This window comes from Rhinichthys klamathensis, unplaced genomic scaffold (genome assembly GCF_029890125.1).
Source record: "Rhinichthys klamathensis goyatoka isolate OS25496 unplaced genomic scaffold, OSU_Roscu_1.1 h1tg000311l_1, whole genome shotgun sequence".
NCBI lineage: Eukaryota > Metazoa > Chordata > Actinopteri > Cypriniformes > Leuciscidae > Rhinichthys > Rhinichthys klamathensis.
Window position 1 is genome coordinate 1,742,128 of NW_026606829.1, and position 23,321 is coordinate 1,765,448.

Genomic DNA, 23,321 nt, shown 5'->3' on the forward strand with positions numbered 1-23,321 from the left:
ATACAAACAATGCAAACTCAGAATATTACGCAAACCAGCAATAATGAATTATGTTAAATTACACAAATACACTATGTATTTAATCTCACTTTATTAACCAATGCCTTTGCCGCTGACTTTCGATGATCCAGTTCAACCATACGAATAAGCAAAAAATGACTTTAGATAAACATCACATTTGTGTTTCATTTTTGAGTTTTTATTGCTGAAGTAAGAGTGTTGAACATCTCCTGTACTATTTTTCTGCGATCGAGAATGGCAGCACAGCTGAAAGGTGTGTTTGAGCTGTGCTCTCTGCTGTACAGGTGTGAAAGGGCCTTTACATCTGCCAAAATAAACCTTGTTTTGCTATTAAAAAACAAGCAAATGCTAAAGTAACGTAACATTACTTTCCATAAAAGTAACTCAATTACTTTTTAGGGAGTAACATAATATTGTAATGCATTACTTTTAAATGTAACTTTCCACAACACTGCTCATTAATAATAAGAAATCTTTCCTGAGCATCAATCAGCATATTAGAATGATTTCCGAAGGATCATGTGACACTGAAAATTGTAATGCTGAAAATTTAGCTTTGCCATCACAGGAATAAATTACTATATAAAATATATTAAAATAGAAAAGAGTTATTTTAAACGTTTTTATTTTTTTTAAAACAATAACTGTTTTTTCTGTATTTTTGATCAAATAAATGCAGCCTTGAGATCTTCAATAACACTGATTCCAAAATTTTGATCAGCAGTGTACGATTTAAGCATTGTTTTATCTATTACAACACTATGCAGGAGTCATATGAATGAAAGCAATAAATTGAATCAAATATGATTTCAAGCACTGGAATTTTTATTTTTCTGTTTATTTTTTTTTGTTAAATTCCATGAAACAATTACACATAATGGTATAACTATACTATATTATATAACTATTTCTGACAAAAGATGCTATTAAAAATATGTTTGACAATGTATATCAATATAAATAAGAGCATATTAATATAAATAACACAGATTTACATCATCATTGACCAAATTATAAGTATTCAAAAAGGAAAATGAGAAAAGTTAAGGAAAATCAGGGCCTTTCAGCGAATCTAAAAGGCAGTGGGGTGTAATGTCAGGGCAAAATACACATTTCCTTGCACAGTTCCTGAAAATATTCCTTCCTTTAAAGGTTCAAACACACTGCACCTCTCTCTACATGAGCCTCTTTTTATGCATTAGAAGCCTTGAGTGATGTCACTCACTGTATGAACATTTAGTCACAAATCATTTGGCTTTGGGCTTTGAAAAATACATAAAAAACAGAGCATGCAATTAATGCACATGTGCACAGGCACACTCATGTACTCAATGAGAGACACAATTATCACACACTTTAAAAGATTCGAAGGAGAAAAAAAGTAGTACAGGCCCATTCTTAGAGTAACATTCTCTCTCTGTCTCACACACGCACAAATATGCACACACACAATCCTGAGATTTTTTTAAACCAATGCACCATCACATACAAGATTAGATGCCACTTTCAGTAGATGTTCCTATGCCAGTCCACTGCAACTGGATGCAGATTTCTACGGTCCACCGTTATAGGAATAATCTGCCTTATTGTGCATTACTAGCTTGTTGTCCACAAAGTAAAAGCTGTCGGATTGTGTCTCATATGGGTGAAGGATCATTTCACGCACTGTAGAGGGATGCAAGAAACACAATGTCACTTGTATTATGTCCTGCCACAAGATCAGAAATCAATCAATAGTTATTAAGTCACACTCTGAATTCATAAAACAGTTCATGACTTACTTATGTCTTCAGAGAGAGGTGGGAATTCGTAGATGTGTTCGCAGGTATTCTTACTGCTCGGGATGCAGAAGCCAAACTCAAAGTCAAAGCTCTTCAGCAGCTGCCCACGGAAATAGTGCCGCTCAATCATACGAAAGTTGTTGATTGGAACATCGCCTACAGTGAACTCAACCCTGTGGAGGCAGGAAAGGACACATTTAAGATTATGTAGTATGTAGCAATGAAATTCCTACCATGTTCTGGATGGAGATAAAACGCAGAGCGTGCACAAGAAAAAGATTCAATGGGGTTCTACGTACAGTAGAACCTTAGGGTTCTTGGCTCAATTTTAAAGAACACTTTATGCCAAAAGGGTTCTATATAAGATGAAATATCTTAAATGATTGCATAATACTTTCATGTTTAAAAGGTTATTTCCTTTTTTTTCAGAATGCTTTCAAGCTGTTTTATTCATCAAATTTAAATCAAAAGAAAAAATTATTTCAATCAAAATGAATTAAAGATTATATATATTTTTTACATTTAGCACTGCCCTTTATAAGCTACATGATTTACATGTTCCCCTGAAGACCAAATAAGTACAATTTACTTTGATCATCCAATTCAAGAAGTTTACACCCAATGGTCTTTAATGAATATTCTGTAAGGGGTATGAAAACTTATGAGCAGAACTGTCAAGTATATATCTGGCATATCTTCCTTTGCCTTATCTTTAGTTCTTCTGGTGCTTAGGACTAGTGGTATAGTCTTGGTTACTGTTGTAACCCTCGTTCCCTGCTGGAGGGCACAGAGACGTTATGTCGACTGACATTAGGGGTCCTACTTGGGAAAACAGCTAATGAAATTAGCGAGTGGAATTTGCATGCATATCCAGGCAGCTATGCACTAATCCACTCATTAGGTCTGTGCCGAGGAGCCAAGACAGTGTCCCGGCCATTCAGCGGTTAGTTCAAGGTTGTGGCAGGAGGGACATACTGTCTCCGTTCCCTCTATCAGGGAACGAGGGTTACATTACGACAGTAACCGAGACGTTCCCTTTCTGTCAGTCACGCTCTACGTTATGTCGACTGACATTAGGGGTCCCTATGGAAAGTGCCACAACGATCGAACTGCGTTACGAGTGTTGGCAAAGCAGATGCTGGCAAGCTGTAGCGTGCCACCAAATGTCCTTGCCCGATCTTAACCTTCCCAACGCCCCATGTAAGCCGAATAGTCCTTCATGCCTCTTGGGATGGAATGGACTGAGCTTACCACGGAGACGGTTAAATTACTGCTGTTTCTCTATGTTCTTAATGGAAAAGAGTGCTTCGGCTCATTTTCCATTTTCTTTTTACAGCCACGACCAGTGGTTAATGCTGGGGATTAACCAAGTCCAGGTGGAGAGAGATGCTGCGGAGGCCACATCCTACCCAAAGGGAAGTGGAAATACCCATGTGGTCTTCCCACACTTTACCTGTTTGTACTACCCAACACGCGGGAAGAAACCCACGCCACCCGGAGATTATAGAATCTCGTGAAGGTATTAGGCAGTGTTTGTGCCTGAACGCGTTCATTGAACAATAGTTCATGAACTCGTTCATGTTTTGGGCGAACGTGAACTGAACGTACTGTATTACTGCCTGATGAACGTTACTGTGAACTCGTTCATTCTGGTGTCTGTGAATGCTGTCTCTCAGTTTAACTTCGTTCAATAGGGTGCCAGATTTCTATAGAGCCTTCCAGGCGAAAACCCGGCTAAAACACACCGTAAACAGGCCTTAATATGTAGCGAAAAAAACACCCAATCTGGCAACACCAGCCACCAGTGTCACACCGCCGCATGCGTCATCAAAACAAAAAGTTGTAGTCGACAAAGCATTGAGGAGGCGTCGTATGATCATTTAAACGGGTTTTATGATACGATCTTACATTTCTGTGCAAACTTTGCCCGCCGATAAAATAATTGCTGTCTGTGGTTGTATATGGGCTGTGGCAATAATAAAAAAAAATCGCTTGCAGCAACATAATATGGAAAAAAAGAACTATGAACTAGTTCATTTTTGGAACTGTGTGAACTTAGTTCAAAATTGTGAAGTATGAACTGAACTAGTTCATTTTAAAATTTGTGAACTGAACTTTGAACTAGTTCATGTTAGAAAGTGAACTTTCCCAACACTGGTATTAGGTGTCGCCCAGCCCGCAGCCCTGCAGATGTCTGCTAGAGAGTGAGACCGTAAACTATCCAGCAAGAGACATCTTCTCTTTTCAATGCTCTTTTATCGGTGATTAAAAAAGTGATCGCTGTCTGCATCTTATATAACAGTATATATGGGGGAGTGGCTAAGCAAATTCCACTTGCCAATTTCATTGCCCATTTTTCTAAAACTCAGAGGTACAAAGGGAACTATCCTACTTTCTCCCCTGTGACTTGGCGGGTCATTTGTTCAATTATTCATCTGTCTAACATGGACTTTTTTCACTTGGAAGTTTTAAGTTGTTGAAACGGCATGTTTTCATAGTACAATTAACCAATTTATCTCAAACTTTTATTCATTGTGATATGACTCCTTTAAAGATTAAGTCAAATAGACTCAAGTGTGATTTCAGGCTAATTTTAGCTTGCAATTTAAGATCAAGTGTAATCCTGTCACTGATTGCACTATGCACTTACGTGGCGCCAACCTGGCGTAGTCGGAGGAAGGTGGGGGTGAACTGGTAACGCACAAAGCGTCCGGCGTTCTGGTCAAAGTCTGTTCTGTCCTCCCCACTCTCTGTGAATCAGAAAGGGGTCGGCATTATCAAATGAGCCTTTGAAGGGCTCTTGAGCAGCGAGCTGCATCTAAATGGAAATCAGGGCTTTACGGCGAAAAAAAAAAGAAATCAAGACAAGCCTTGCATTTAAATGTGTAGCCTGTGTAGGTGGAGTGAGGAAGTGATTTTGAGAGGTCTTGTCCTTGTCTTACCTGTTGTAGGGGGTTTGGTGATCTCAAAAAGAACTGTGCCAGTCTCCATGTCTCGGATTTTGAACCTGGTGAAGTCAATCTTGTGTATGTTCTGCTCTGGACCGCAGAGGTAATCTATGGAAACAAAACAAAACCGCAGCGGTTCAAGATGTGCCTCAGTTATGACTTTCATAACATCAACATTTGTAAGATAATGAAATATGAATGGAACATTAACATGGATGTGATTCTCTCCAGACTTGTCACAACATTTCAAAATATAAAGCTAACTACATTTTAACACTGGGTATGTGTGCGTGACATAGGTCACATGCATCAAGTGAGCTATCAAAGATATGCCTCAGGGCTGAGTAACGCTGAGAGCCGTAACCTTGTGTGATAGACTGCAGGGACAAAAAGAGCTATTTCTGTTCTCTCTGATGTTGTATGGAAATGACATTGATGATGACCATACACCTACTCGATTCATTACCTGCCTGCAGAGACTGATACTGTTTAGAAATACTGTCAGAACAATGGGAAGTATACCATCAGACAAACATTATTAAACACATTGTGCTTTCATTTTCAACATTTTCTATTGCTTTTTAACTTGAGATTGCCATAACAGTGTGTTTGCTCATTTTGTGTAAAATGAGTGACAGCTGGTTGGATATTTTGTTATGTTTTATAATATTATTTTCCATGTAATATTATAATAATTTGCTTTAGTATGTGTGTGTATATATATACATTATATAATAATAATATTTTTATATATATCTCTGTGTGTGAATCTATGTATTTAACTCTAACAGGCACCATCCCCTTTGGTGTCCTTGGGCCCCAAAATCTAATGCAATGGCATTTGTAATTTGTAAGTGTGACTTAAAGGTGCACTGTGTAATTCTTTGCACGAAGAACAACATAGTTCCGAAACGCGTTTGTCCGTTTAGGGCTACTGTAGAAACATGTCGGCGCATTTCAATGCAAGGGGACCCGCAGTGTATGTAGATAGAAATGGCTCATTCTAAGGTAATTCAAACATAACGGTTAAAGGTCTACACCACTGAAAACATAGTTATGTATATGATATTGCATTTCTGTCAACAGATCCTCCTAAATATTATACAATGCACCTTTAACTGTCCAAATATTTTTTGGTGTTCACTATATATGGGGATTTATTTGTGTCCTGGAGTTGGTAAAAATTTTGGGCCAGCTACTCTTATCATGCCCTTTAATGTTTGTCTCCTTTTCCTCATACCAAACTCCCAAAGGAGGCATATGAGGTGCGAGGAGCAGCTGTGTCAGCCCTCTTCTACCTGGGATGGATTATACCTAAGAAGCTTACATTGTTCCCCATCACATGGAGCAGATTGGTAGATACTAAGGGGATTTAGGACAACTCTAAATTTTGAGAGGTCCATCTCTGCTAGGATGACATTGAGATGAGTGTATTACTACTTCCTTCCTGTGAGACACTGAACCGTAACGTATCCCATAAAATTCACATTTAAACATTGATCAGCGAACATAAACAGAAGCTCAACCGAACCTGTTTGATGCGCGAGAATGAACCTCATTGGTTCTTGAGGAAGCTCAAACATGCTGCGTAACACACAAGAATGAACCTCATTGGTTCTCGCACGTCAAGCGAACCTGCTTGTGCTTCCGTTTTCCACAGCTGATGTGTGAGTTGATAAATGTTTATATGTGAATAAAAGCCTAAATTCAATCTGTTCATCATATAAAGTGATCATGTCTCTTCAGAAAATTTGGACTAAACCACTCAATTCATATGGATTAGTTTTACGATCTCTTTATGAATGGAGAAACAGAAATCTTTCAGATTTAATCGAAAAGATCTTTAGTGTTCCGAAGATTTATGTTTTTAAACATATCCTGCTGATAAATAACTTCTCTGAGCATGAGAGCCAATTCAGAGTAGAACACTGAAACTTGAATAGACAAGAAACGGATACCTTGCATATTTTCCTGCGTTTTAATGCACTTGCCAATACCACAAAACAGGCTCGAAACAAATCAACACTTTTATAGCTCTCGGTGAACTTGTTCATGGAAATGTTTTTTTGTTTCGCTCTGTTTACTTCACCTCATGAATTGCCACACAGTGGGACCAATCTACGTGAGGTAACACTACGGTGTGTGAGTGTGAGTGCAAAAATACAAATAGTCAGGAAAATTGAGAGGTGAAGGGAGAATACAAATGAACAGAGACAGTACATAGTGTATTTTTAGAAGTGTAAATCTCAGTAATTTAAACTTTATTTAGGCATGATCAGTGTAATCAATTATTATATTATTTATTGAGAATGTAACATTTTAATAGTATAATATAATATAATATAATATGCTGTTATCTAGTTTTCATAACCCCAATGTCTTGGTGGAGGCATCATAAGTGCAATCAATTATTTTTAGCCTTTTATATTTAAAAGTTATAAAGCACCTGGTGTGCATCTGCTTTACTATTTGTGAACTGTAAAAAAAAAGTGAAAATGTGCAATTAAGGAGTTCTCTCTCTCTGATCCTTAAAAATGGCCTTTTCTTGTGAAACCTAATGTACCCAGGTTGATCATTCATATTAAGCAATATTTGTGTGATTATCTGACAAAATGTCAAATGTGCAATTCTTTAAAAAATCTTATCAGAGCTGTGTGGCAGGCAAGTGTCAATGTAGCTTTCCAAACCACCATGGTGCCGCACTTCACTGCTTCTAATGCTGTCACCTAGCAACATATCTTTTGATACCAATCCAGAATAACTACCACCTGTTATTGTAAGGTAAACAAAAGGAACTGCTCTGTATAACAAACACAGATTATGAACGAAACAGCATCCATTTACAAGACCACACAGGTTCATTTAGATTTATGAGGCATAATGTGCGTATCTAAACACCATAATTCATTCTTTATGAAGAAATGCTTCCAAACACTAAGTAAAGCGCCAAATTGAGCAGTTAATCAAAAGATTATAGGAGGATGTCATGTAACCATTTGCTAAAAGCCAATCCACTTCAATGAAATTGAAACACTTATTAACATAACTTATATATTTATACTATTTATCACTTCATCCATTAACATACTCTGTGTTCTTGTTTATAACAGTAACATGGGATAAAGAGGACAAAAATGCAATTAGTAAATAATAGTGAATCCAAAGCAAGCATGCTGTCCACTTTCCTCAGAATAGCAGCCTGTATCCTTAAACAAGAGCAGCTTCTATTTTTAGAGCACTAATCCAAGTGATTAGCCAATAGCCAGACACCAGATTTTCTTCCATTTAGAAGAAGAGTGGCATCTGAAAGTGATATCTCAGCACTTCTCTCAGGCATTTCTTCTGTGCACTTGTAAATATATTTATTCAAAGAGGTTTTAATTCACAGCTCAGAGGACAAGAATACATTGTTGATTTTTCAACCACAAATCACTCGCATTTCAGAGCTAATGACTCACAACAAGAAATGGTGGCAAAGACGAGACAGTGTAGCTATTATGTCCAAGTGAAATATTATTTATGGACCGTGAGAAGTGTAACAGTAATGCAAATGTCTATTAGTCAGTTTTGGCAGAGCCAGCTCCGTAAAACTGTTCATCAAACTGCGCATTTGCATTCATCCACAGATCTGATCTCTGATCAAGTATATTTGTTTTAGAGCCAGATATAATGTCTTCCATGCAGGATCAACAAGCAAGACATTATCAAAAATGTGTCAAAACACCAGCTCACAAGAGTCATCCAGTCATACTAAAATTTAGCATCTGAGTTCCTTTGCATGAGGTGATGAATGCTTATTGGTCAAAGATCATAATATACAAACCCAACAATGCTCCATTTTAAACAAATCAAACTGTTTTTGAATAAGTAAAAGCACTTCAACCAAATCAGCATTTTAATTCCTTTTTAACCATGGGTTCAGACAGAGGATTATTAGTCATATCAAATGTTAACACTATTCAGTATGATTGATCCTCAACAAATATCTTCAATCATCATCAGATTGATCTGATTATGTTTACTCATCATGTGATGCATGCATGGTTCTTCCTCATTTCATTGAAATTTGTATCATTAACCACCTGTCAGTGTTATTTGATTATTGAAATCATTTTATAGATTTTTATTAATATTTCAAATTAGTTTATTTTTTTATTTTTATGTTTTCCTTTTATTTTTGGTCAAACTTTTAATTTTGTTAATTGGTTTTATAAAAAATGTATCTATATAATTGGCATTTTAGTTTTGGTAATTTTAGTACATGGAGTTAAACTAAATAAACATGAGAAATGTTGATTTGGCAACTAGCTGAAATAAAGTAAGTTTTGTTTATATTTTATTTCAGTTAACATTTATTGTATTTCAAGTAATGTTTTTTTTATGGTTTTAGTTAACTATAATAACCCTGCCACGTGTTTAAGAATGTGTTATGTACACAAAACATGCTCTTTCTTGTATGCTGCTTCAGAAAGAAATGAATCCGGCAACATTATTAGAAGAAATTATCTTGTGCATTTATCTGTGTGTGGCACAAAGTTACACACATAAGCCTATACAGTAATTAAAGTATAAATGCTGAAGCCTGTTTTAAGTAAACCTCCTCTTGCTGTATGATTAAAGAGGTTCAGCAAGTATAATAATAACTTGCTTAATCTTACATGGAAATGTAAACATTCATTAGCAGTGAGTGAATAATGTATTCAAATCATCCTCGTATCCTAAAATATTGCATTCAGATTCTAGAAATATCATTCCTATATATTTAATGACTTTTCACAGACTTTTTAGAGGTGACAAATGCAAACATTTAAAACTGGCCTTAAGTTAACTATAGCCATAGCCTACATGATTACATATTTCGTTTATTACGTTAAAATGAAGCTTAACGTTACTCAGTGTCAGTATTTAAATTATTATTATTATTTTTTTTATATATAGCCTAGCCTATTTCTTGATGCTCAGTACGTTCATCAGTATCACTGGGTTCGTTCGACCAAAAAAAAAGAGGACCGTACGAAGACGTAGCCTACTCGCTAAATGAAAACGTTACATCGACGTCACATTTTAAAAGATGACGCTCTATTCTAAAAGAAGTTTCGTACTAGAATGCGCAAGACTGAACAAAAAAAAAAAAAAGAACCGCATGACTAAACGTGCCATTTCGCACTGGTAAAATATGTGCAACAGTGTGAGCTAGCAGAGCAGCTCGTCAGCCGTGCGATTGTTGTCGGAAGCTTCCTGTTTCAGAGTGGCATTGATATTACTGAACTTACTGTCTGTGATCTTCTGCAGTCCGAGTACATCATCCGGCGTTATTTCTGTGTTTTTTAACAAATCCTCTTCGGTCGTATTTAGGACACCCGCGTCGCAGCCTTGCTTCACTTTCATGTCTAAATGCGATAAGATGCTGCTGTTGTTGTCCGTGCACGAGTTGCGGTCTTCGCACCAACCTTTCTGGCAAGGGCCGTTGGTTTGCCTCACCTCTGCTGTATTATGCGTCCTGGTTATTTAACGCAGGCTCTTTACTGATACAAGAATAGCGCATTCACCTCCCCCTGCCAGTCTGTCTTCTAAGGATGTTGTGTTGCCGTATTTTAGCTACTCCTTTTCTAAGGCGAGGGACTCTCGCTCTGTAATCTGCATGTTTGTCTGCAGCTGAAGGTATTAGAGCAACCACTCCATGTAATCGAGCAAACCCCGAGAGAGATGAGCAGTATTAACTAAGTGCGGAAGGAAGTGGTCAGACGGTTTACTCACTCAAGCCGCTTCTTTTTAAAACTAAATGTCTGTCTCATTTTGATCAGACTTGTTATGCACTGTATGGACAACACTTGCATTTATTCCTCTTTCTTGGAGGAAAACCGGAAAATGATTAAGCTTTTTAGCAATAATATATATATATATATATATATATATATATATATATATATATATATATATATATATATATATATATATATATATACACACACATACATACACACAATATATATATATATATATATATATATACACACACACATAATAAATTAGGAAAAATGATACACATATTAGGAAGTGAATAGTTGCTATCTGAACCATGACAAAAACCATGCAAAAATTTGGTACCAGTAGAATATAGAATAACTATTCACTTCCAAATATGTGTACCGTTTTTCCTAATTTATTATGCATGGTGAATTACATAAATAATTAAAAATATTGAATTAAGGACATTGTACAATTATTGTGCTTTAAAATCTTTTATTTTTGTTTATTGGTTTTCTAGGAAATGTGTTTTTAGATGCCAGCATCCCTTATAAAGTGATAAAGATTCTATTTTGTAAATAAAGAGGGTCTGAAATCTGTTCCTGGAGAGAGAAGAGGCATATTCTGTTCTCTCCTCCCATCTGCCACGTTGAGGACTCCGTCCGTCACAATACCAGCTGAACATCTAGATTCTAGAAGATGTGGTGTGAAAGCAGGAGAAGGTTGTTGAGTGCTGATTATTATCAATGTTGAAAACAGTTCGTGTCTGTGTGGAAACTGTGATAAAATTTTAAGGCCCGGCTGCAGGATGAAATGACTGAGGGCCGGGGGCACGTGAAATTCTTAAAGGGATAGTTCACTTTGAAATTAATTTTTGGTATGTTTTAGCTTACATCAAGGGAATCCAAGATGTAGTTGTCTTTGTTTCCGCAGTAGTTTTAATTTGATATTTTTAGGTCAAACCGTTCTCGTCTGTCAGTCATATAATGCAGGTCTATGGTCACTTCCTCAAAGAGCATGCACAGAGAAGTCCAAATTAAACATGATTTAATGACTCGTAAATGTAAGTACACATTGATAGCCTAAGACACGAAACGAGCAGTTTGTGTGAGAAAACGAACAGTATTTATATAGTTTTTACCCCTTGTAAACACAGCCACGTCCAAGTGATCTGAGGGCGCGGGCGCTTCGGTCTTTTCCGGCAAGCGCTGGAAGTGATCTCTCGCGCGTGTACGTTTAAAACCTTTATAAATAATCTTGATCTTGATCTATAACGTGAGATGGGCGCCACCATGTTTCTTTGCGCCGCAGTTCAGATAGTCCTGCCAGTCATCAGTTTCTCCCGAAATACATGTAGGCCTATGAAAGTGGCGTGTGAACTGTGAGAAAAATAGAGTAAACTTGATACTTCCACTTTGTTTGTCTGATCTGAACAAATTAGGCAAATTATATTTAAATAGATTGTTATCGCTGCTTCCACAGACATCAGTGTGTATTTTACAAACTCCAAATGTATTGTTTTGCTAGTGCTCATGTGTATTTAAATGTCTGAAACCTAAAATAAACATTATGAGGTTGAAAACACTGCATAGTTGTGATATATGACAGCGCTGAGCTCGTCCGTCTCTGGCTCAGAGTTTGAATCTGGCAGTTATGTCACGTCACTGAACATTCTAAATCCCTTATGTGGGACCGGACTCTCAGGGGCACAGAAATAAAAATCCCATATATGGGACCGTACCGCTCAAAAGGTTAAAAATTTAATTTGTAACCATGAATACAAAAATGAAACTGAAGGGGCACAAATCAGATCTGAGGGGGCAATGCCCCCGGCGCCGGGCCTAGCTGAATTGCACCTCCCTCTGGTTCAATGAATATTCCTGCCAGGGTTTAGCAGCTAAATGAGAAATTGATTCAAATTAGCTTTACTGTGGATGTTCATATGGTAGTAGACATTCTTATATAAAGTAATAAAGGCAAAGAGATAGAGAGTTTAGGTAGAGCAAAGAAACATATAATGATGCAAAACTATCAAACAAAACTGATGAATGATTAGACAAGCACTAAAATTGGGATCTACTTGATCTATTTTCTTTACTTTTTTAATGGGGTTAGACGTAGAATGCATTTGCCATACCTAATAGTGGTTCTACAACTCGTAACACATGATTGTTCATTCCTAGGTAATGTCTATTCCAAGCTGCTCTTTATAAAGGATTTTTTTTTTTTTTTTTTTTACATTCCACAGTTTTCCGTGCGGGGCCTTGTTGTATCCACCTGTCCATGCCACGTGTCATTCCTTATGCCATCTCGAAGCAGCCTCTGTGATGCGTCTGCATGTCTCTCACTCTACGCACAGACTGGATCTGGGGGTGATTGGCACCCCATTCGTTCCAGTGTTTATAGGATCTATATTCAAACAGGTACTGATATCCACGGTAGCCAGGGTACTGGTATCCAACCCACCTACAGTAGGAACGAGCATAGCATATGGTAACTCATGAGATAACATCAAATGCCTAGATAATCTTCATCTTTTGTAATAGTAAATATAAGAAATGTTAAATCACTTACGTTCCACCATTTACTTGAATGCTGGCGACTCTGTCCTGGAAGCCATAACACCACAAACTTGGGATGTCCTCATCAGACACCTCCATCTTACGACCCTCAAAGTTCATGCACTCATACAGACAGATCTTATGGTCCTGGGGGTCCTACATGGAGAAAGAAACAGTTGAGACGGATGGTCCTCCTATTATTAATTGGTTATGTTTTGTGATAAAATGGGAAATGGACTGATATAATGTTCTCCCACCATCTTGACGGGCCGGACAGACATGAGGCGATCACATCGATAGCTGTTAGACCAAGTGTCCCATCGAGGGTATTCGCCCCTCTCCAGCATGAACATCTCACCAGTCATATCCTGTTGCTCAAAACCTACCCATCTGCAAGACAGTAGAGGGCAAACACACTGTAAATGGTCTTTTTACATGTACATTATGGAATAGATATTTTAAATTTTTTCCCTTTTATGCTATTGACAAGAGTTAACAGATAAGAAACATTTGAAAAGGATTACGGAAATAAATTGTAGATAATTTAAATAATTTGGAATATTCGCAAATAGGATAAAAGATTAAAGAAAGTTTTTGAAAGAAGTCTCTTATGGCTGCTTTTATTTGATAAAAAATACAGTAAAAATAGTAATATTGTGAAATATTATTTAAATTTTAAAATAACTATTTTTCAGCCTTAAGTGTCACGTGAGCCTCAGAAATCATTCAAATATGCTGATTTGGAGCTCTAGAAACATTTCCTATTCTTAATGTTGAAAAAAATCTGTGCTGCTTAACATTTTTGTGGAAACTTGAAAGTGACTTGTAATGCATACTTGCTCAATTAAAGTACTAGTTTCTTTAAAGGGGGGGTTGATTATGATTTCACTTTTCTAACTTTAGTTAGTGTGTAATGTTGCTGTTTGAGCATAAACAACATCTGCAAAGTTACGACGCTTAAAGTTCAAAGCAAAGGGAGATATTTTCTTATAAAGAAATTGCTTTTTAAGGAAACGGGACTACACAACATTCCTCCGGGGTTAGTGACATCACCAACTCTAAAATGTACATAAACCCCGCCCCCGGAACACGATTTATAGATTATCAAGCCAGAATATGCTAATCAATGACTAGAAGATAACTACACATAAGCTACATAAATTCATCTAACCATTTAGAAATGTTTTCTACATGTTGTCACTTCTTCTTGAGTCTCTCCATCTTTCTGACTCCGGTTTGAACATAAAAGGCTAAAAGTTTTAGAAATTTTCAGTGCATGTCTGTGTGAGGTAGCTAAAAAGCTCCGCCCTCTGTGCCGGGAGCAGCACCTCATTTGCATTTAAAGGGACAGACACAAAAACGGTGCGTTTTTGCTTACCCTCAAAAAGTGACAACTTTAACATGTTATATAAAAATATCTGTGGGGTATTTTGAGCTAAAACTTCACATACACACTCTGGGGACATCAGAGATTTATTTTACATCTTGTGAAAAGGGCATTATACCACCCCTTTAAAAAAAATTACTGACCCATATGCGACAAATCATATTATGCATATGATTTGTGAGATGAGTACTTACGGCCCACACTCCACTCTGATGGAGCCCACACGGTTAAGCCCCTTGTCACAAACGTTACGGCACTCTCCACTCAGCTCCATTATGCTCCCTTGGAAATTCTCGTACTCAAACAGATATATCTGATCAGAGAGATCACACAGTAAAGGCAAATAATTCAGCGAGTGCTTCTTGTACAAAACACTTGTAATGGCAATATTAGAGGAAAAAGTGAGAATCTGATAAGAGCATGATGGGACAGGTTTGACATACTCTGTGGGAGCTCATTTCCTTGGCATAGCGACTCCCCATACTTCCTTGTAGAGCAGTGTGTGACATGGCTGAAGCTGCAAACGACAGAACAGAGAGAAGTTGAGCTTAAATGAAAGACTGAATCAAGATTAATTCCGGAATGTTACACTCAATTCTTCTTTGCTATTTATCAGAACACATTTGTAGAGAAATCATTAGCAACTTCATCAGTCAAGTGACATATTTAAATGGTCTTTTTTATAAAGCAACAAGCTCGGCAGATATCTATCTATCTATCTATCTATCTATCTATCTATCTATCTATCTATCTATCTATCTATCTATCTATCTATCTATCTATCTATCTATCTATCTATCTATCTATCTATCTATCTATCTATCTATCTATCTATCTATCTATCTATCTATCTATCTATCTATCTATCTATCTATCTATCTCAATCATAACAAACTTATTTAAAGGGTGGTCACTCTGAAATTATTGAAATGACCAATCAGATCTCACCTAAACTTTTGCAGTCAGAGGAATGGAATGTAAAAGGAGCGCTGGTGGAGGAAAAGATGCCGAGACCTGAATGTACAAGGTAATGTACAAGGGTTCTATATACATATATATATATATATGCCTGCAGTACTTCTAAAGCAAAATGAGACCAGGCTATTGGATAAAAGTGATGGCCGTTTGGAGGGGTTTGGAGTGGAGGCTTATCTATGTGACCCTGCTGACTCTGCTCATTGCTTTGTTCCAGGCTAGGGCTGGATGTCTGATGTCTACCTCCATCAGCAAAAAGCGTGGCACTCCACAGCCCCTATCTCTTCAACACTCTTTCACACACTCTCTATAGCATGGCTAGCAATGTGCTGACCTCAGTAGACTGGCCACAGACCTCTCCATTGAGAGAAAGAGGACTTGTTGCCGTTGTGTGAAGCTTCAGCAGTTTTCTGTGTGGTTACGGTTATATATTTATGTTGTCAAGGATTTTGGAGCTTATAAGTTTGAAGTAAAAGTTCCCACAAGTGTGCATTTAGGTACTCTACATTTAAATAGCGATGCATTTAATTATTCTCACAATCATACACATATGGCCATCGACAAATCAAAAATACTTCTCTTTGTAGAGCTATAGTGAAACTCACCCAAAAATCTGCAAAATTATGAATCAATCTTCTTATTTACTTGAATGCCATAATTCACACACTTCATTTGACTTAGTCATGCACCTCCTCGACTGGGCCCCAGCCATGCAGCCTGCTTTGCATAAAGTCAAAGGAGTGGGCAGGACATGGATGTTGAATGGATGTGCTTGTATACGGGCCTGTTGCGTGTGTATGCATATGTGAGGGAGAGCGTCTGTATGTGGGCGAGTATGTAAAGGCAGGTGGAAGAGGGTTGTTGAAACATTCTGTAGCTGCCACCGCACTGAGAGGAGAGCTGAAGGGTCTCAATTCAGCTTAAAAATGGACTTTTAATGATAGTTAATTGTTAAAAACCATAGTTTTTTGTTTGTACCCAGCATTTTTGGCTTGAAAGAAACCTTGAATCTATACCTCAGTGAATCTTTGTGTTGTCTTTGCTGGAATGATCTCAAGTCGAAACAGCTTGCTTGTGTTTCTGCAAGCATGTGTGGTTTGCAGTATACTCCGGTCATATGTAAAAGCATGCATGGAATCACTTGCTTGGCATCCACTCCGGTGGCAGATGCCAGTAGGCATGATGCCTCCCTGGCTACGGCAGATGGCATTGTGAGCTGGGTAAAGCCAAAGGCTCAGTCCAAAACAATGAGGCCTGAGGCAAAGTGCTGACTCCTGCCTGCCCTGTGGCCAATCTTCCCTTTCTGTCATGCTACATATAAATAGAGCCCTTAGTCGGAGGTCTGGAGACCGTTGTGTGGAACTCCTGAGTGCTTGCAGCTATTTGTTGGGTAGGTCAGGTAAGCCCTTCATGTTTGTCCTTTCAGCCTCTGCGGTCATCTTTTAGTGTGCTTTTCTGATCTGCAGAACTTTATGGGAAGGGCGCACATATGGACAATTGAAAACCCAAAGCAAACATAGCAAGCATATGTGGGTGTCTTTGTCAAAATATACATGAGTTTTGTTTTTGTCAATATGGGCTTTTCAGAAAATGTATATATATATATATATAAAATTAGTGACTAAAAATGTAAAATAGGCACTATAAGCTTTGCATAATGTACAACCTTCTAGACAATCTGATATTTTAGCAGTTGCTGATGTAATCTATGCCGTTTTTAAATTTGTATATACCTCAATGTTTTGGCTATTAATCAGTATATTTCAGTAAGCTGTGGTTTTATCCTGTTATGTTTGGATGATACCTTCTAAAACAGCAGCAAGGTCTAACTTGTTGGCTGCCATATCTTTCTTATTATTATTATTTATTTATTTTTATCCCTAGGCTACTTGTAGAGTTAACATAAATTATATAGAACCCATGCATGTTTTCTTTCTTTTCTTTTTTTTTTAACTATCTTGTTCAGGTCTATCAGCATTGAGATATCTTCAAGGATGGCTCTGACTAATCCCATGCCAATGGGGCCATGGAAGGCAAGTAAACACTTAATGTCTATGAAATAATGTTGGTCACAGTACAAAAGGATATGGAATAATCTGAATCAATCACATCTCTTTTGTCTCTGTGAATATGTGTAGCTCACAGTCTATGACCAAGAGAACTTCCAAGGCAAGCGCGTGGAGTTCACCTCAGCCTGTCAAAACATAATGGAATGTGGCATGGACACTGTCCGCTCTCTGAAAGTGGAGTGTGGCGCGTAAGTCATGTATTCACAGACACATACTATCTAAATGAGACCACAACAGACTTCATTTGTTGTTGTATCATGCTAATTAATTAGAAGTACTACAGTTTAACCCCTAAGAGAAAAGTATTTGCACTTTAAAAACTATATATTTTAAATAATATTAATAATATTGTGTAAATGTTTAATGTGTATTTGAATAATATGTAATATTATTTGTGTGTAAAATATAAAGTAATATTAATATAATCTGTAATTTTTACACTACCATTCAAAAGTTGTTAGTGTAGTGTTCAAAAAATGTTGGGTTTTCATGTTTTATGGGGATTTTCTATAGACATAATGATTTTTGTACTGTACAAACTGTATATTCTATACCCTTACACTAACCTTACCCCTAAACCTACCCATCACAGAAAACTTTCTGCATATTAACATTTTCAAAAAACATTTATAAAACTGTTTATAAACTGTTTTCCTCATGGGACCCCCAAAAATATGTCCCCATTAGGACAAGGATTTTGGATATTGCATCTTCGTGGGGACATTTTGTCCCCATAACGTAGGGTTTACCAGTACCACACACACATGCACACACACTACACGTATTATTTATGTAGCATGTGTATATTTGAACAGCTGGGTGGGCTACGAACACTCCAGCTTCTGTGGGCAGCAGTTCATCTTGGAGAGAGGCGACTACCCTCGCTGGGAGTCTTGGAGCGGCAGCAATGCCTACCACATCGAGAGACTAATGTCCTTCCGGCCAATCTGCTCTGCTGTGAGTCTGAAACCATATCAATAATCAGTGGTGAAATGGTTTAACCATCTCTCCAAATAAAACACAATCTCTTCCGCTGTTATGATCTACGCAGAACCACAAGGAGTCAAAAATTACCGTCTTTGAGCGGGAGAACTTTATCGGACACCAGTGGGAGATAACTGACGACTACCCCTCTCTCAAGGCCATGGGCTGGCCCTCCAATGAGATCGGATCCATGCAGGTGCAAAGTGGGGCGTGAGTACCATACTTTTCTCTCTCTCTCTCTATATGGCATTAGCGTCTGGTGCTGTAACCAGTGTTCCCTGTAAGCTGCACACATGCAGGCCACACACCTCTGATGAAAAAACAAAATGCCACGCTGAAGGAAGAGTCAAAAAAAGCTATTTGAAAGCTTATATTATATGATATTATTTGATATTATTATATTATTTTATATTATATTTAATTGTATTATATTATTATAAAAATAGTTCAAAGAATGGCACAGTTAACACAGATAAAAATCTCAGATAACCTTAAAATGTGCTTCATATTTGCTAAATTAACGGCTTGTTTTCAGAAATCTGATTTAATTTTGACTTGGTTACATCAGGGGTCAAATAAAATAGTACAAATAGCACTTTAAAGTCACCATGAAATCGAACAATTATTATATTTTATGGAATATTGCAGTATTTATTATAAATGATTTATCCAAGCAAAAATCATTATTTTTTAATAAATTCATGTGCCCTCATAATCTTTAATCAAAATAACTTCCCTTCCCTCTTGCATCGACATTTCTTCTCTTCACTGATGACGTGTTTACTGGCGCGAGGGCGGGACAACCTGTCACTCACATGAGATCCACCAATACTAGCAAACCACATGTTATGATAGGGAAAAAAGGCCTATCGCAACTTCCGTGTCATGCAGACTTTAAAGTTACAGCATGATGTAAGCACTTTTGAGTGAATCGTTCATCCTATAGAAAGAGGTTTTGCTCAGCAAGAAAAAAACAATTAGAGGGCACATTGGCAAACCTTGCAATATGTGGGATACTTGGAATTTCAAACTAGAGATCTCAATTTGCATCTGTCATGTGTTTCCTCACTGCATGCAGCTGGGTTTGTTACCAGTACCCCGGCTACCGTGGTTTCCAGTACATCATGGAGTGTGACCACCATGGCGGCGAGTACAAACACTACAGGGAATGGGGCTCCCACGCTCAGACCTTCCAGGTGCAGTCCCTCCGCCGGGTTCAGCAGTGAGGGCAGCTCGCCCAGCACCCTTCCTCCCTCCCCTGCCTCCTCCTCCTCTTCCTCACCTCCACCCCTTCATTCCGATACCAGCAAGCCCAGCACAGGCTGAACGTCTGGTGCATTCGGCAAATGTTTACAACGCTTTCTTCTTTCTGCATGCCATCGATTTGAAAGAAAAGAGTCAGAGGAAGAACTCAAGCAGACTGATTCTGTGAGCGGCACAGTGGTGTGATTTAAGCTTCGCTTCTCATCACTGTCATGATGCAGTCTGTGCAAAAGAGATCAATAAAGGGTACACACATGAAAACCAACCATTGTGAGAGTGTGTTTGATGCATGCAGTGTAGTTTGAAACTAACTTTGTAAAATGGCCCAAATTTTAACCATCATTAGCACCAAAACATCCTATTGTTAAAAAGAGTTGATTTCCAGTGGCTTGTGAGTACAGGGACAAAATAGGGTGCAAAACTGAAAACGAATAAATAAAAGTTTATTGTTGTTTTCATCTTTGGGTGCGATGTTGATTTTCCTGACCTGTCTGTCACCCATTATGATTACATGCTAACTAATTTATTTATGATAAATATTCTCAAATCTATTCACTTTTAAGGAAGGAATTAATTTAAACAGCATGTTGGATTCAAATGATTTGCTTCATCTACTGAATCATCACAATAAGAAAAAAATCTTACATTTTTGACAAAACAACTAGCCTATTTGCGTATCACATGTACACGCAGCAGCAAGTTGCTTAAAATTGGAAAATTATCTAAAATTTTTAAACAATTTATGTTGTTTCTGTTGTGTGGTTGTGACAAGAACTATTTTTTATTTTTTTTATTAAAAAAAATTCGCAACACATCAGAGCCTGTGTTAAGGTTATAACATTAACATTTCACAGGTGTTGAGGTATGGTCAGAGGAAAGGTGTTTTAGGGGTAGTGTGTGATAATGTAATGGGTAATGGCATAATAATAACAATTAATAATAAAGAATAAATAAAATGAAATATTTCATTTTTGTTAAGAACATTAGCCTATAATAAGATTATAACATCTAATCATTTCACAGTGGAAATGGTGCTTTTTAAAATACAAATGGCAGGTAATGTTATGAGACATATTTGTGGTAGGCCTACTATACTAAAACGGGCTTATTTTTTAAGTTTAATTTCTCATGCTCTTCTTTTGGTCTTGGGGTGATTCTCTTCAGAAAGTGCGACTTTTCTTCTTGAGATGACGTAGAGAAATGGCGCCATCCAGCGCTTGTCAGAAGTTAAACCCGGAAACTGGCCGATACAAAAGCTTGAAAAACAAAACAAAACACGGAGCAAAACCCAAGAGCAAAACACGTGTTGCCTACTCTCCTAAACTCTGAAAATTTGTAACATTCCTCAATTGACGCCCTCAAAGGACATAATGTCTATCCTGTTGTCAGTGCTGGCTGGTGTGCTGGCTGTATATATCCTGCTTTATTACACCGTGTTTAAAGGAGCTAGATTTAAGAGCAGCGTCACGTTAAAGGGGAAAACGGCAATTGTAACAGGTTGGTAACATTTAAACGCTTAAGCACGGTCGATACATATTGTATTTGCATATTTATATCTACTGTAGTTTGCTGTACATCAGAGAACATTTAACCTTGTTTCAGGGTTGAGTAATCAATAATCTGTATATGCAGGAAGTAATACAGGCATTGGAAAACCCACAGCCTTGGATCTGGCCAAGAGAGGGGCCCGAGTGATCCTCGCCTGCCGAAACAAACAGAAAGCTGAAGCTGCAGTTTATGACATAAGAAAGGTGAACTCTTCCATTAACCCCAATTCCTCCCAGTTCTTATTACACTGATATCAGTCTAAAAGAAATAACTTGCTGTATATCCCCCAGGAAAGTGGGAACTCTGAGGTACTGTTCATGCAACTGGACCTGGCCAGTTTAAAGTCAGTGCGTGATTTTGCTGAGACTTTTCTGAAGAGTGAACCGAGGCTCGACTTGCTCATTAACAATGCAGGTAACTTAAGAGGCAATCTGGTGTATGGACACATGCAAGAACATGATTTCAGTGTGTGAGGTTTTCTCTAGGTGTTATCGCATCAGGCAAAACTGATGATGGCTTTGGCATGGCGTTCGGCGTCAACCACCTGGGCCACTTTTTACTGACGCTGTTGCTGTTGGATCGTCTGAAGCAGGCAGAGCACAGCCGCGTTGTCAACGTGTCCGCCCTTCTGCATCGGCTGGGTTCTGTGGACTTCAACCTCCTCAACACCCACAAGGATCTGGTCACAGGTCAGTCTTCCTGGTATGCATTCAGAGCCTACTGCCACAGCAAACTCTGCAATGTGCTCTTTACCCGTGAGCTCGCAAACCGCTTGGAAGGGACGAGTGTCACCTGCTATTGCCTGCATCCAGGTTAGTGGTCCTTCGTTTTTTTGTGTGCCATTATGTCACAAGTATTATTATTCCTCCAAATTTTCTTCATTGTCTCTTTTTAATAGGTGTCATAGCCACTGAGATTGGTCGGAATATGAGTTCGGTGCAGAAGCTGGTTTACCCGATCATGTCCAAGCTGTTTTTCCTGGACCCTGAGGGAGGTGCGCAGACCACACTATACTGTGCTTTGCAGGAGGGACTCGAGCCTCTGAGTGGACGCTACTTCTCTTCCTGCGCTCTGCAGAATGTAAGCGCTGACGGACGGGACGATGCCCTGGCCAGGAAGCTTTGGGAAGTGAGCGAGAGGCTGTGTGACCTATCTTAAGTGAGCTCATGCAGGTTTGTGGAACAATAGAACTCCACACACAAAAGCCCGATAACAGCATTATGAGTATCAGCTGTTGAGGTTCTTCATTTAATTCACAGGTGCACACGTAGCTGAGGTGGCTGGTTTTTGCATTTAATATATATTGTTTTAAAATATGTTGTTGCTTTAAATTAATACAATATTCTAAATTAGAGGTTCACACTAATATTTCATTTCTGCTTGATACCATAACCTGATACATTTTTTTTTTTTGTTATGGACCTATACATTGATGGAAATTGTCTTAAATAAAAATAAAACACTAAAACCTAAACTGATTTAGGCATCACAACATTATAATGTACAGAATGAAAAACGGATATTTGTTTTGAGATTTGTAAAGATTGTATCTAACATTATTATCAAATTATTAGTTTTTTTTAAGATTGACTACTAAAGTGTAACCAAAAATGGGCCAATAAATAATGTTGTACCAATGTATTGTGCATCCCTACTTTAAATGAAGCAACAATCTATGCATAGCTTGGGAAACAGTAACCAAAGTAACATATAATGTTCCTATGATATGTAATGCTTATTATTTTTTTGAAAATATGTAGAGGTGAAGTAGAGTTATGATTTGTATTCACTCAATGGACTTTGTTTTAATGCTCCCTCTCTCGCTCTCTCTCTCTCTCTCTCTCTCTAAGAACATCTATATTTTTCTGGACTCTTACATTGTGCTGTTTTTATAAACATGCATGCTGTGTTATTGCTTTTTTTATGATCAGTTCTTTTGACCCAAATGGGAACATTGCATCCACTGATTTTTTTTTTTTTTTTAACTCATGACTAATTCAAATACCTCATGTATTAGAAAATCTCAATCAAATGAA

General features: G+C 37.8%; 4 protein-coding genes across 5 annotated transcripts; 2 read left to right on the top strand and 2 right to left on the bottom strand.

The window, feature by feature from the left end:
- Nucleotides 1-863: 863 nt before the first annotated feature.
- Nucleotides 864-10,460, bottom strand: unc119a (unc-119 homolog a (C. elegans)). The gene is made up of 5 exons (XM_056271204.1): nucleotides 10,024-10,460; nucleotides 4,745-4,858; nucleotides 4,453-4,552; nucleotides 1,803-1,975; nucleotides 864-1,686 (listed from the first exon to the last, which is right to left on the bottom strand). The coding sequence occupies exons 1-5, from the start codon at nucleotides 10,136-10,138 to the stop codon at nucleotides 1,574-1,576; spliced, it is 615 nt and encodes a 204-aa protein (XP_056127179.1). The 5' UTR covers nucleotides 10,139-10,460; the 3' UTR covers nucleotides 864-1,573.
- A 2,231-nt stretch (nucleotides 10,461-12,691) lies between these two features.
- crybb1l3 (crystallin, beta B1, like 3) lies at nucleotides 12,692-15,468 on the bottom strand. Its single transcript, XM_056271178.1, has 6 exons — nucleotides 15,395-15,468; nucleotides 14,890-14,963; nucleotides 14,641-14,759; nucleotides 13,317-13,449; nucleotides 13,073-13,215; nucleotides 12,692-12,964 (listed from the first exon to the last, which is right to left on the bottom strand). The coding sequence occupies exons 2-6, from the start codon at nucleotides 14,953-14,955 to the stop codon at nucleotides 12,799-12,801; spliced, it is 627 nt and encodes a 208-aa protein (XP_056127153.1). The 5' UTR covers nucleotides 14,956-14,963; nucleotides 15,395-15,468; the 3' UTR covers nucleotides 12,692-12,798.
- Nucleotides 15,469-16,487: 1,019 nt separating this feature from the next.
- cryba1a (crystallin, beta A1a) lies at nucleotides 16,488-20,002 on the top strand. Of its 2 annotated transcripts, none has more exons than XM_056271187.1 (6): nucleotides 16,488-16,811; nucleotides 17,388-17,454; nucleotides 17,560-17,678; nucleotides 18,306-18,447; nucleotides 18,542-18,684; nucleotides 19,553-20,002. In XM_056271187.1, exons 2-6 carry the CDS (start codon nucleotides 17,416-17,418, stop codon nucleotides 19,698-19,700), a joined length of 591 nt encoding a protein of 196 aa, XP_056127162.1. In that variant the 5' UTR covers nucleotides 16,488-16,811; nucleotides 17,388-17,415; the 3' UTR covers nucleotides 19,701-20,002. The 2 variants fall into 2 exon arrangements, with proteins under 2 accessions (XP_056127162.1, XP_056127161.1); XM_056271186.1 differs by having other exon boundaries at nucleotides 16,489-16,820.
- A 1,017-nt stretch (nucleotides 20,003-21,019) lies between these two features.
- On the top strand, nucleotides 21,020-23,112 carry dhrs13a.3 (dehydrogenase/reductase (SDR family) member 13a, duplicate 3). Its single transcript, XM_056271185.1, has 5 exons — nucleotides 21,020-21,234; nucleotides 21,370-21,488; nucleotides 21,576-21,699; nucleotides 21,771-22,097; nucleotides 22,184-23,112. The coding sequence occupies exons 1-5, from the start codon at nucleotides 21,108-21,110 to the stop codon at nucleotides 22,441-22,443; spliced, it is 957 nt and encodes a 318-aa protein (XP_056127160.1). The 5' UTR covers nucleotides 21,020-21,107; the 3' UTR covers nucleotides 22,444-23,112.
- The last annotated feature ends 209 nt before the right edge of the window (nucleotides 23,113-23,321 follow it).